At 37.2% G+C, this 13,488-nt stretch overlaps 1 protein-coding gene across 3 annotated transcripts; it reads right to left on the bottom strand.

The window, feature by feature from the left end:
• Positions 1-473: 473 nt before the first annotated feature.
• On the bottom strand, positions 474-13,040 carry LOC110159358 (anti-sigma-I factor RsgI2-like). Of its 3 annotated transcripts, none has more exons than XM_055156711.1 (13): positions 12,829-13,040; positions 8,617-8,652; positions 8,380-8,415; positions 8,128-8,163; positions 7,784-7,819; positions 6,838-6,909; positions 6,660-6,734; positions 6,533-6,583; positions 6,204-6,239; positions 4,519-4,617; positions 3,904-3,928; positions 3,728-3,810; positions 474-733 (listed from the first exon to the last, which is right to left on the bottom strand). In XM_055156711.1, the coding sequence occupies exons 1-13, from the start codon at positions 12,896-12,898 to the stop codon at positions 720-722; spliced, it is 669 nt and encodes a 222-aa protein (XP_055012686.1). In that variant the 5' UTR covers positions 12,899-13,040; the 3' UTR covers positions 474-719. The 3 variants fall into 3 exon arrangements, with proteins under 3 accessions (XP_055012686.1, XP_055012685.1, XP_055012687.1); XM_055156710.1 differs by having other exon boundaries at positions 6,838-6,918; positions 12,829-13,038; XM_055156712.1 differs by lacking the exon at positions 8,128-8,163 and having other exon boundaries at positions 6,838-6,918.
• Between the last annotated feature and the right edge of the window lie 448 nt (positions 13,041-13,488).

Raw genomic sequence — 13,488 nt, 5'->3', positions numbered from 1 at the left:
GGGGTAAAATTCAAAAAAACAGAAACAGAAAACAGTTTTGCTATTTATTTAATTGTTCTTAGTGTGTGTGTTATTTTTCATTGTGTAAATTGGGGTTATGTGTCTGTTTGTGTCCTCACTGCCTTTTAATTGAACTGTTACGCACAATTGCACTTTTTTGTATAATTCTTATTGTTGTGTTTTTAGGGTGACCATGTTTACCATCTGTCCAGGGACTACAGGTGAAAAATAGTTTCTCTGGCTAGTTCTGGTACATTTACAGAAATGTTGATTAATGTACACTGTCCCTGATATATAAACCAAATAAATAAATAAATAAAAACTTGATGAAGCTTAATGAACTTGAAACTGTGTAGTTTAATGCAAAGATCATAACAGTGTTTAATTTGTTGGCCTATATTAAGTTTCTGGTGAGGTTGCCCATAAAAAGACATAATAAAAGGTAGGTTTAATTTAACACAAAAACACAAATGGACACTGTATTTATTTATTACAGATGAGGTGAGGCTGTACAAAGAGCTTGATGTTGTCAAACACATTTCAAGGCCAGGAGAGATTTTTCAATTCATTAGTTCTGTCAAATATTTTCAAAGTTTTATTATTTAAAATAGAAAAAGTTAAAAAAAAAATTTAAAAAAAAAAGTATTTGAGACTCCTACATGTGCTGAGTGAGCGGACAGTCACAAGGTTGGGGGGATCGCAGGCTCCCAGCAGTGGTTTTATCTGGCTGCAACTGCAACAGAAAAACAAGAGAGGGCGCTCATGAGTTTTTAATCATTCATTAGAGTCAATTCAGTAAGTTCAGGCTGATTATTGAACAAACAGGGCAAGATCACATGTTTCTGTCCATGAAACTGCTATTTCTCTGGTTTTGCACCATAGTAGGACATTACATTTAATCTATCTTGCTTTTATTCATTTCAGTTCTCTGTTACTGGGTTCGCCTTCCCACAGATCTGACTTCAAAATAGCCTTTAGTGAAGTCAGTCACCTGCTTGTCTTCATGGAGAAGCAGAGAAATAAACAAAGCAAAGCGATAACATCTCCATGGAACTAAAGTTAAACTATGCACCTTTAAAAAAAAAAAACTGTAAAGACGTGTTTGCTTTTTAAATCTCCTTGCCAAGAAAACCTTATTTTTTCCGCATTTATCTAAAGTTGACCATCAATTTAGAATGACTTCCTATGTCCGAGACTAAAGACGAAACAACCTGTGTCTTTCCCAGCAAGCAGCTCAGTCAATAAATAAATAAATACAATTCTCCATACTTTATGACAGCATAAACCTTGGTCTTCCGCACTGAAATTCCTCCAGCATGATGCCGTTTCCTTCTGAGCTTGACCATATAGAGGAAGACAGGTCATCCTCTTGTATATATGTCTAAGAGGTGAGCGAGTGCATTGTGTAGAAAGCGTATATTCAGGTACACGATGCATTTTCAACTCAACAACAGCTTTATTATACTTAACTACCGCAGTACGGACCTGAATGACATTTACTGGTTGTACAATACGGAGCGTTCACAATAATCGGTGTTTATGTTAGGAAGTCCTATCTCTCACATTGGCCGGCTGGTTCGAGGGCAGGCTCCACTCAATCACAGGAAACACCTTCAGATACACAGCAGCAGCACAATGAGATTAAAAGCCCACTCACTCCTCTGGAATAATTGGCAAGACGTGTCATGAATGCCCTGAATGCCAAAACAGGAGTTATTTGGCAGGAAAAAACAGAAGCCAGTGATTCAGTACCTCCATTCGAAAGTAATTGAAAGGTACTGAACTGATTCCAGCTACCAGCAAAGTGAAATGTTGTTGCGTCCATGGGCAAAAACGTGAAGCTGCACTGCGCAACTTTTCTGGTGAAGGGTCCGTCACCTGCTTGTCTCCGTGGAAATGTTATCGCTTTGTGTAGAATATCTATGCCTATGTCAAGATCTGTGGAGAGGCGAACCTATTCACAGAGAGAATTATTGTATTTTTAAGCAACAGAAATGCCCGTAATGAATAAACGCTAGATAGATATGTTTAAAGTCATACCATGGAACATTCCAGGCTAATTTATAACGTCTCCATTATAGCTATGTATCATTAAGAAGTTGCCGATACAATACATTCCTCGATATATAGGTCACAATACGATACAAACCTCGATACAGTGCACATTTGATACGATATATTTCAAAACGATTGGCTACGGTTCAATAAAAAATAAAGGTTAAATCATGGCTGTGATACTAAAGTCTTTGTTAAACCACTTCTTGTGCAAAGTTCATATTAAACACAAACATTTTAATTCTCAAAACCGTGAAAACAAGTTTTCTTCCTCTAAATAAGCAACAAAACTGTAGAGCGGTAACAAAATCATTTAGTAAAATTTACCAAAAAATACTCTTGGTGATGTATCGATACAGCAGCCCACGATATCAATACTGTATCATCACATTTAACTGTACGATACATTGATATTTTGATATTTTTGCACTCCCCTGATCTCCATGGAGACAAGCAGGTGACAGAAAAGTTGCACCTTTAACATGCTTGTCAGATCCTAATCAATCTAAAACTAGTAATGAAACTAGATACTCATTTGAGCAGGTATTGATACTAAAAAAGTCACATTCACAGGACAGACAGGAACCTTTCCTGAATAATTTTAGAATGATCTTGAGTATAAGTATAAGTATAAATATAAATATAAAAGCACAAAGACTAGTATACACTCATGGACCACTATGGAACATACATGAAACACTGAGGGATTACACAGATATAACACCATATGGTAATATAAAAGAAAGTACTATGATTTAATGTTGAAAATGTTGGAGCGCTGGAATATAGAACTATTATACTACCACAGGAAATTGAGGAAGGAACCAATAATACACAGCCTGAGCAATAAAAGGACATCATGTAGTTTTAAAGCCCCTGTGTGATATATTTCAACCAAAAATAGAGACAAAAAATGAAAACACTAACTTTTTTATGCGTGTTTATAGATATTATTGCTTTGCCTGGAATGTTCCTAGCCTGATTCATCAGCCGGTTTCACGTTGTAGAAACCGTCTGACCTCACAGCATTAGGATTCATTCGCTCAACAGTAGACGGCTACTTTTTTTTTATTTAACCAATCGCTGCTATTTGGTCGTGACATATGTAATGCGCCTCTAACGGGGCTAACTGGTATATTAAGCTTTTCCCAAATCCCATAGGAAGAAGGACAATAACGTCTTTCCCCTTGATAAAATTCACCAAACATTCTCTTTGTTCAGGCTTTAAATCCTCGATCTCAGGAATCGTTGCCAACACACAATGTATGGCTCTTTGTTGATTGACTGGTGCCCGAACTCGCACTTCCGGGGTTTTTGCGAACCGTCTAGTGTATTTTGATTCCTGACCTAGTCACTGGAGAGAAATGAAATTGAGCGGAGGCACTACGCGGCACCAGTTTGGCTAAAATGTTCCACTGTATGGCATGAAATGTATCATCACCCAAAATATGGCTTTAACTTAATATCTCCATGAATTGTAAGATGCGTGCCAGTGCTCACCACCAAATGTTACACAGAGGGGGTTTAACTACAATAATTTCTGAATTAATAATACTTGAATATTTTTCCCTGATAGCACTGGTAATATTTTAAGATAATTTGTGTGGAAATGTGCTGTGGGTTGGCATGGGAACAAGTAAATACAACAGTGAAACAGTGATGAGGCGGTTACCATTCTCCTCTGCTCCTGATGACTTCACCCCCAGCAGCATGACGCCGTCTTTGGTACTCTCGGGACGACTCTGGAAGGAAGCGCTGCGGAGAGACAAAAGATGTACAAAAAACACATGTATTTATCTGATAAAATCCTCCAAAACAAAAGCTACTGTGCTGAAATGTCAGACTCACTTCTCAGTACCAGTGTCGATTGTGTCTGTAGAATAGAAAGATAAAAAAAAAACATTTACAAATTAGGGGAAAAACAGATATTACACCATTGTCAAGACTACAAATTCTTGCTGATGATCTGTTATAAACTAAAACCTATATTTCACAAAGTGTATTCTTGTGAGATTGTTGTTACCTTATCAAAAACAGACCTGGAGTTGTGTTTTGTTTCATTCGCACATGTTTGAGTAATTCTTTATTATTAATCTGTGCACATCTCCAAAGCTCAAAATGCTCTGTTCAACCTTGTGATGTCATGAAGCAGTAGTTTTCAAGTTAACATGACATCACAAGGTGGAACAGAGTGTTTTTTGTTTGCGTGAAGAATTTTAAATATGTAGAGTTTGTGTGTTCAACATGTGTGAATGAAACAAAACACGACTCGAGGTGTGTCTGTGATGAGAAAATGACATTAGATCAGAAAATAGTGTACACAGCTGGGGTTAAACCAGGACTGGAAACAATCATTTGGACTAAACTGGAAACAAACCAAGTGCGTGTGAATGAACTGAGCTAAACTCTCCTAGTGTCACCTGTACCCGCCACAGCCCACAGGAGCTGGTTGTGTTTTTGTACCTGCGTGATCAGCGACTTTCTTGCATTTGAAGCGGAGCACCATGAGGATGACAGCAACAGCCACAAGAGTAGGCAACACGATCCACCACAGTCGGTTATCTGTCCCATCACAATAACATTCATTAATAACAGTAGTAATGCTTACCTCAGAGTGTAGTCTCTAACATGTACATAGAAGACATGATGTTAATAAACTTTCGGCTGCTGCTGTAAGCCACACACAGTTCTGAAGATGGTTTGCAGCAGCGGCCAAAACATGTCAACAAGGTAAATACACTTTACTGAACTGTCTTTAAAAAGAACCCAAGAAGATAAAGTATATAAGAAGACAAAATGAACATCTTTGGGTTAATGAACTTGTTAGCACAATACATTAAAGGGCCCATATTCTGATCCATATTATAATGTTTCCTCATCACAAATATTCCTGGAGTTGTGTTTTGTTTCATTCACACATGTTTAACACAAACCCTCCATATTTAGGCTGTTTTCTTCTCTCAAACAGAAAACACTCTGTTCCACCTTGTGATGTCATGAGGTAATAAAGGAAATGCTCCACTGTGTTTTTAAACTCCATAATCATTCGGATGATTTCAGTCCTGGAATTGTCAATCTCTACTAAACAAAAGGTAAAAAGTAGCTGTTCATTTGGAAACTACTGCTTCATGACATCACAAAGTGGAAAAGAGTGTTTTTTCTTTGGAGATGTAGACGGACTAATAATGCAGGATTACTTAAACATGTATGAATGATACAAAACACAACTCCAGGTATGTTTTTGATGAGGTAACCACATGACTTAAAGTTTAGAGAGAGAGAGAGTTTTTTAATATAATGTAGGATCTCCAAGACAACGATATAAAAGAATGAGAACTTCACACATCAATTACTTGAGACGAGTGCGTTGGAGGAGAGAGAGCAGCCCTGGAACATAGAGAAAAATCCTACATACTGTCTTACTTGCAAATTGTGAGATTTGTTAGGACAAACCGTGTAACGTTTTGACGAAGGCCTACTGTCCTAATAAATTCTAATAAATCTCACAATTTGCAAGTAAGACAGTGTGCGGGATTTTTCTCTATAATGATAGGATTCTGTTTGGAGGAACATCTGATGAAAAGACAATACTTAAATGTTTTACACCTGTATTATTACACAAGCACTATTCCCACATGCACCACGTTCATACATAGGCAGGGTAGGTGTCTTGCCCACTGACAACAACATGCTCTGTTAGTAATATCAAATTTAAGTGTAGTTAATATGATTAACCGCCTTCTCCTCTCACCAGCGAACCACAACTCACCTCGACCATGCCTCTAATTTGCCAGAAGCCTATTTGTAGCAGCCTTTCCCATCATCCCAGTTTGTCTCGGCTAACCCGACCCCACCTTCCCACCCTCTATCTTGTTCGTCTTTCAGCTATAAGACGCCTAAGTGGGGGGTCAAATGATGATTGAGACGGAGCCCCCACCCAGAGTCTCAACCCAGCCATCTCCTCCCCGCCTTGTACATTATCTATAAACTTCTTCTTCGCTCTATGTCATTGCTGGCGTGATCCTTGCCAGTGAAATTTTTTTAATGAATGATACTGACAATTTTTGACAAAGATCATTTTCCATCCCAAAGCATGGTTTTAATAAGGAAAAATGGACATAGTTGTAAGAACAAGACAGTAAAATTACCTTTATGAGAAGTGGGAGTGGGGTGAGGAGCAGGAGCTGAAAGAAAAAACATAATTTCATGTTTTGCAATAATCCAAAAGGCAGCGGGTGACTATACAGTACAAGTGCAAGTGCAAAGAACAAACAAAAATACAGTCAGTCAGGGTAGCTGGACTTGGAAAGAGGTTTCATTATAGAGAAGTATTTGAGCTGAAATAGCTGAAAAATAAAACAATGATTTTATGATTTGCAATAATTCAAAATTCAGTGGGTGACTATACATAGTAGTTTTATTCCTAATCCTTTTGAAATGACAGTATTTATTAAATGAATATGAATATTTCTCTTACTAATTTTGACACCAGCTGTTGTCATTTTTGATGTCGTCTTCTCAGATACAACTACCAAAGAAAAAAAAGATCTACTGAACAAGAAATTCATATATTTTTTTCATTTTCAGGATGCTCTTCTTCTTACCAGTTCTTGACATTATTGTGGTACTAAATGTTCTCAGAGCTGTGGTCCATGGAGGAGGTGTAGGAGTTAACTTTGCTACAGGTGAAAACATAAAACATGATTAAAAAAAGGTGGGGGGCGTAACATGGTATTTATATTTATGTTGTTGTTTTTTTGTTTCCTTCAGAAATCATCTCACTTGTTTGAACTTTGGGTGTAGATGTTGGCAGTAGAGGATTAGTCTTAGGTTGAGGGGTTGTGGGGGAACTTCCTATTGGCACTTGAAAACAATAGAAAAACATGAGCAAATTTGTAAGAAAATAAGCAACATTAAATAGGGCGTATTAATATGAGGTATTAACTGCTAGCACATAACATATTTAGATCCGCTGTACCCTGTAAGTTGTTCTGTACAGTTTTGTATGACATTGTTGTATATTTATGGAGAATTATCATGTAGGAGCATGGATGACGTAGACTTGTGGACTGAGCATGGCACAGAATCTTACAGCTAACTGCAAGGAGGGTTTGAAAAGGCCCCGCGAGAGATCACTAAATTACTCAAACATATATGAATGACATATGAAGGCAAGGAAACAATGTTATAACATGGTACAAAGCTAAAAAATGCTATTATGGATAATATTGTCCATTGTAAACTGATTTGATTCATTTTGCAGTTCAGTACAGGATTAACCAAATCTGAGTAAAGTCATGATGAGGGGACAGTTATAACATGGTTAAAAGTTCATATAATTCAATTTTACATAATATGCCCCCTTTAATTGTAAGTGCGCCGACCCCTTGTGGAGAGTAAGGTGAATTCTTCTAGTAGATTGGACAACCTCGACCGGGTTGTTTTTATAGAAAATGGTTTAAGGTTTTCCATAATATTCATAAACTCAACATATAGCATTATATTTGACATAACAAGATGATGCTGGTCAAAGTTGTTTCCATTACCACTTTAATAACAATAGTACAGATGATGATTATTATGTAGATGCTCCTCTTGTGTTTTTCATTACATTGACCTCGTTTATACTCTAAACTGACATAAGTTTTAAAGATGCAATATTCAGTTTAATTAAAGAAAGCAGCTAAATCAACACATCTTATCCAGTGTTAGTTTTCAAGACACTCACTTATTGTAGATACGTCAGCTTTAGGTTTTGAAGTCGCTGCAAAAAACAAACAAAAAAATACAGTCATTCAGAGTATTTGGACTTGGGGTGTTTGTGTTTGGATCTATGTAGAGTGTTGGTGCAACAAATGTGAGCAAGATTGTAAAAAATGATCCTTAAAGATTGTGTATTTTACTATAAACCGTTATTTTACTTATTTAATTAAAAAAGGCATTCAAAATCAGTACATCATCTCCAGCGTTAGTGTTCATTACACTCACTTTGTGGAGGTGCTCCAGACTGAGGAGCTATAGGTGCTGTAAAAACAAATCATCTTATCCAGTGTTAGTTTTCAAGACACTCACTTATTATAGATAGGTCAGCTTTAGGTTTTGAAGTCACTGCAAAAAACAAACAAAAACACAGTTAGTCAGAGTATTTAAACTTAGAGTGTTTGTTTTTGGATCTATGTTTACTGTTGCTACAACAAATGTGAGCAAGATTGTAAGAAAAATTATTATTAAAGAGAGCGTATTTGACTAGAAACCATTATTTTACTTATTTAATTAAAAAAGGCAGTCAAAATCTTATCCAGTGTTAGTGTTCAATACACTCACTTGTTGGGGGTGGTACAGTTAGCACTTTTGTAGACTCTACAAAAAAACAAAAACAAAAATACAGTCAGTCAGAGTAGTCGGACTTTGGGTGTTTGTGTTTAGATCTGTGTAGACTTTTGGTGGTTGAAAACAGTGCAACAAATGCGACTAAGATTGTAGATTGGAAACTATTATTTTACGTGTTTAATTAAAGATCAACACATCTTATCCAGTGTTCAATTCACACAATACACTCACCTGGTGCAGATTGTGCAGTTGTCGTTAGTGAAGATACTGCAAAAACAAACAAACAATGCAATCAGTAAATGCTAATGTAGTTCAACGTGTAAACATCTCACTGTTATCTACTATATGTGCACTGGATAATTTGTATAATTACAAAAGAAAGAATCAAGCATCTGTGACATTAAATTTTATCCAATTAAGGTGTTTTAATTGCTCAAAAATACCTTGAAAAACATACTATCTTACTCTGGTACTGTGGGTCGCATCTCCACAGATGCGATGACATGTAATCTGTTTTTGTCCAAGGAGATAGATAATCCCAAACTGTGGAACAATTCCGACTATGCAATAACCACTCCATGGAGACAAGCAAGTGGGGTACCTACATAATGCACCTATAATATTAAATTTGAATGTTTTTAAGGACCTTTCCCTGTTCAAAAGGTTTTAAATTGCTTAAAGATCCTGTATTACGCAAAAATGACTCTTTTGAGCTTTAAGCCATGTTAGAATGATGTTACCTCCTCATAAACATCCCTGGAGTTGTGTTTTGTTTCATTCGCACATGTCTGAATAAACCTTTTGTTACTCCTTGTACCTGTCCCCTTGTAACTTGTCTACATCTCCAAAGCTCAAAATGTTCCGTCCGACCTTGTGACGTCATGTGGTAGTTTTCAAGTTACACCTCCTTTTACGTTTAGCTCAGTAGAGATGTGCAATTCCACGGCTGAAATTATCCAAATGATTCTAGTGAAGGTGTATGGAGTTTTAAGACACAGTAGAGAACTTCCTGTATTACCACATGAAAGAACTCAGCATAAATGAGTAGTATTTGTTAGGGGTGTAACAATATCCAAGTCTCACAATACGATATCATCAACGGTATGAACCTCACGATACAATATCTATTGCGATATTGTGGTAAAGCTCACGATATGGTGGAGAGGCTCGTGATTAGAGATGTAACAATATCCAAATCTCTTGGTACAATATTTTCACGATATACATCTCATGGTACGATATTTATTGCGATATTTTGTAGACTAACAAAACTGTTAATATGCGACTTTTTCCTCTTAAAATGCCTTGACAAGACTTAATCCAAAGTACTAAGACTTAAAAGTGCTTAGAACTGTTATTTCTTCATGTAGTCTGCACTGAAATGGAGCAAAGGATCATGGTCTATGTAGTTTTTTTTGGTTTTTTTTTGGCTATTGCTGCAGCATAACTCTTAATTTAAGCAAAGAGACTTGTAATTCGATATATTGTGATGGTCCACGATATTAATGTGAGAACTTTGATGATACGATATCACGATATTTCAGTTACTGTTACATCCCTAGTATTTGTGTGTTAGACATGTGTGAATGAAGCGAAACACAACTCAAGATGTGGACTTAATATGACTGAATATACTGAGATTCTCACCAGCGAACCACAGCTCACCTCAAACACACCACTAATTCCAAAGAAGTCTATTTGTAGCAGCCTTTCCCATCATCTCAGTTTGTCTTGTCTAACTCAACCCCACCCTCCTACCCCTTATCTTGTTTGTCTTTCAGCTATGAGACATCTACGAAATGAGTCCCAAGTCTCAACCCAGTCATCACTACCTCATTCATCCAGTCATTCATCGTTCATTTATTAATAAATATCTTCGTCACACTATGTTGTTGATGATGAAACAACATTATATCATCTCTCACATACCTTACTTGTGACAGAATGATAAAGATCTATTTGGAACATTCTTCTTTGGCGCTTCTTAAAAGACAAAGGCGTGTGATAGGTTCAGTGTCGGAGGCAGAGGTGGAGGAGAAAAGATAAAGTTTGGAGCTGGTTTCCTCCAAGGCAGAGAGAAGCTGCATCCTGTTCTCTCACTATTGTTGTCTGACCAGAGCACTCATGTTTCCTGTCTTCACCGTTTTAACACGCGTTTTCACACTATTACCATCACGTTCTTAAGTTATAGTGTAGTAGAGATGCAAGAGCTAACAGTGTGAAAACATAAGGGCCACGCAGTTCTGTTTAGAAGTGCTCTGTGTAACATTTGTAACTCTGTATGGTGTTAAACTTGTCTATCTCATTTGAGAAAAGCAGGTGACACCGCTCTGTTCTTCAAGGTTTTCTTTTACCCGCTTTGACAAAACTTTACAAAGACGAGTGGATCTGGAGCTGTGTCCTGTCTCCCTGATTTGAGTTGGATGCAGTGGCAGATTTAGTAATTTGGGGGGCCTAGGCGAACTTGAATTTGGGGCCCTCACTCTGATGCGCCTTGTTGTTTTTGGATTTTTAAAATATTTATTGTCCATTTTTTCCTCATTGTTCACGAGACACACACATCTTTATTTGAATTAGGGTAGACTGGAAACTTTGTTAGGTGCTAGATAATCAGAGCTGAAAGTAGTTTTATTTTTTGTTAGTACAATTACATCTTTGTTCCATTCATCCATTACATTTGATTATGATGATGCTATGATTATGTTCAAATCAGGATCAAGCTGACGAGTCCATTCTAACATGAAATGGGGGGTGCTTTGACAGTTAAAATAGATTTGACAATCAGATTTTGAAGGTGTTTTCTTGTTTAAAAGTAAACTACTCTCATTTAATGTCATACTGAGAGAAAATCTAATTCCTCTGAGGCCTCGCACATTAACAGCACTGAGGGAAATTGGTTGGGGGCCCCTTCACGTTCGGGGGCCCTACGCGGCTGCCTACTGTTGCCTAATGTTAGCGCCGCCTCTGGTTGGACGCGACAGGCAAATTAACCAATCAGAGAGAAGCATGGCCGGTTTGTGTCAAAATAAACATGGCGACTTAAAAAAAAGCAGGAAAATAACGCAGAGGACCGAGAATCAACAGTCGAAGCAGGAAACTGTTACGTATCTCAGGTTAAGTTACGTTTTGTTCTGATGATTTGAGAATTTCAAAAGGAGATGCTGTTGTGGTTGGAGTGTCCCATGTTAGAACAGAGGTTTTTCACACACCACGGTCCAGCTTCAGACCCTTCTGTATCTGAACATAATGTAGAACAGACTGGTTGGTCAGGCAAAGTATTCATTAGTAATCAAAAAAATACATGATCGATTCTTTTTTTCAGACTAAGGGATGATGATGGACAGATGATGGACCCTTCACCAGACAAGATACAGTGCAACTTTAAAGCAGAATTTGCTTTGAATAAAAAAATCTAAAAATCTAATCATACAGCAGTGGTGAATTGTCCAGAATGTTCCCCAATTAAGATCCATCCATCAGAGAATAGTAAACTGCTATAAATGAAATTATGTTAAATTGGAAAAACAATAGCAGTAGTAGGAATATATTTTGGACATTAAGAGTTAGGGGGCGCTCTAATTCTTAATCCTAGATCTCTTGTCCAATCCACTATCTGATGTCCCAGTTTAAAGTTTCACTCAACAGGAAAACAAACAAAATCCACCCTTGTTTCTTTCTGTGCAGCCAAAAAACACTGACATTTTGGGAATGTGATTTTAAAATAGAATTGGATTATTCTGGTAAGTTTGCATTGTGTTTTGTTGTACCTATTTGAATGGTGCTATTTTTGAAGAAACAATTACAAGTACAAGTACACGCCCTCACACATACATGCAATATACTATTTACTTATTTCTTAGGGGCAGTGGGCACAGACAAAAACTCTAATCATGAGGAAATGCTCTGTTTTATCTGTTTATATGTTACAGTTTCTTAAATTACAATTGAAAACAGAAAAGTGACTCTGCAAGTGTGAGGGAGGGTGTTTTTCAATCAGTGTGGGTTGCTCACACTGAGGACAAATAGCTTATTAATGGGCTTAATTGACTAAAAATAATTTAGTGTTAAAATCTGAATGAATTGCCCAGTACATGATAATAAAAAGTCTCATATTCCTGTATATAAACCACTTTGATAATCATATCTAAGATGTTTTTCCCATCAGTTACTAGACACAGGACGTCTTATCTCAGGATGAACGGAAGTGCACTGATGATTGTACTGCCCTGAGGTTAGACTCAAAGTGTTGAAGTGTTTTGAACTACTCTCTAATCTCTATCTTTGCAAAAACCAAAACCAAACATTATTCTAGTTTACGTTACAAGCCTCAGAAGATCTTCAAAAGCCTGGAAGGAATGAATTACACTGACAGCTTCTCATTTACATCTTACCATATCTAAACCTACGCTAAACATGTTCATTAAGTTTGAATGGTGGTCTTACCTGGTTTGAGCACATGGACAGATGCTAGCAAAAGCAGGACAGCCCCCCGTACAGTCGTGGTGGTGATCATTGTGAAGTTGTGATCCTAAAAATCTTCTTTCTCCGACTTCAACCCGAACAAGTGACCAGTGCGAAAAGTGTCCAGACTTGGGCACTGCTGCTGCAATGGCCGTGGCTTATTTTGGCACTTCCTTCAGATAAAGAGGGGAGGAAATACTCTGGCTTCCCCCCTGACGTAAAGAGGGAGGGAGACCAGTGCAAGGCGCTGGAAATCTCAGGAATCTTAAGCACAGGCATCCAGATTTATTGTGCATTTTTATTCCTATTTCGGAAGGTATGACGAACTTTAAGCACTTGGGGTGGAGTAGTAGTTTGATTTTTTTTGTCATAACTAATGTGGTTGTCTCTAAAATATTCCTACATAGAGTACATCAGAAATGCCCTCATACGTGATAATGACGTGATTTTCTTAGGTCGCAACAGCAAAAACACAGCACGAAGGGAAAACTTGGTAAGAACTTTTAATAATTATGATCAAATATATTTCAGTAATTCATACTGACCAGAATGTCAAAAAGAGTAATTATCAGTGGTCCCAGCATTGAACCCTGTGGGACACCTATTCTATTGTAACAAATTGATAATAGTTCACTTCCACTT

Source organism: Boleophthalmus pectinirostris, unplaced genomic scaffold, assembly GCF_026225935.1.
Source record: "Boleophthalmus pectinirostris isolate CB_2022bp ecotype Guang Dong unplaced genomic scaffold, ASM2622593v1 HiC_scaffold_20, whole genome shotgun sequence".
NCBI classification, from domain to species: Eukaryota; Metazoa; Chordata; class Actinopteri; order Gobiiformes; family Gobiidae; genus Boleophthalmus; species Boleophthalmus pectinirostris.
This window is presented reverse-complemented; position numbering and strand designations above follow the sequence as displayed.

Bases quoted from the DNA above. Each gene is read 5' to 3' on its own strand.
- LOC110159358 (XM_055156710.1), bottom strand. From the start codon at position 12,898: ATGATCACCACCACGACTGTACGGGGGGCTGTCCTGCTTTTGCTAGCA. The intron at 8,164-8,379 runs GTGAGTGTATTG...TGTTTTTTGCAG, and splicing joins AACTGTACCACCCCCAACAA to TGACTTCAAAACCTAAAGCT. The intron at 3,929-4,518 runs GTACAAAAACAC...TCTATTCTACAG, and splicing joins GAAAGTCGCTGATCACGCAG to ACACAATCGACACTGGTACT.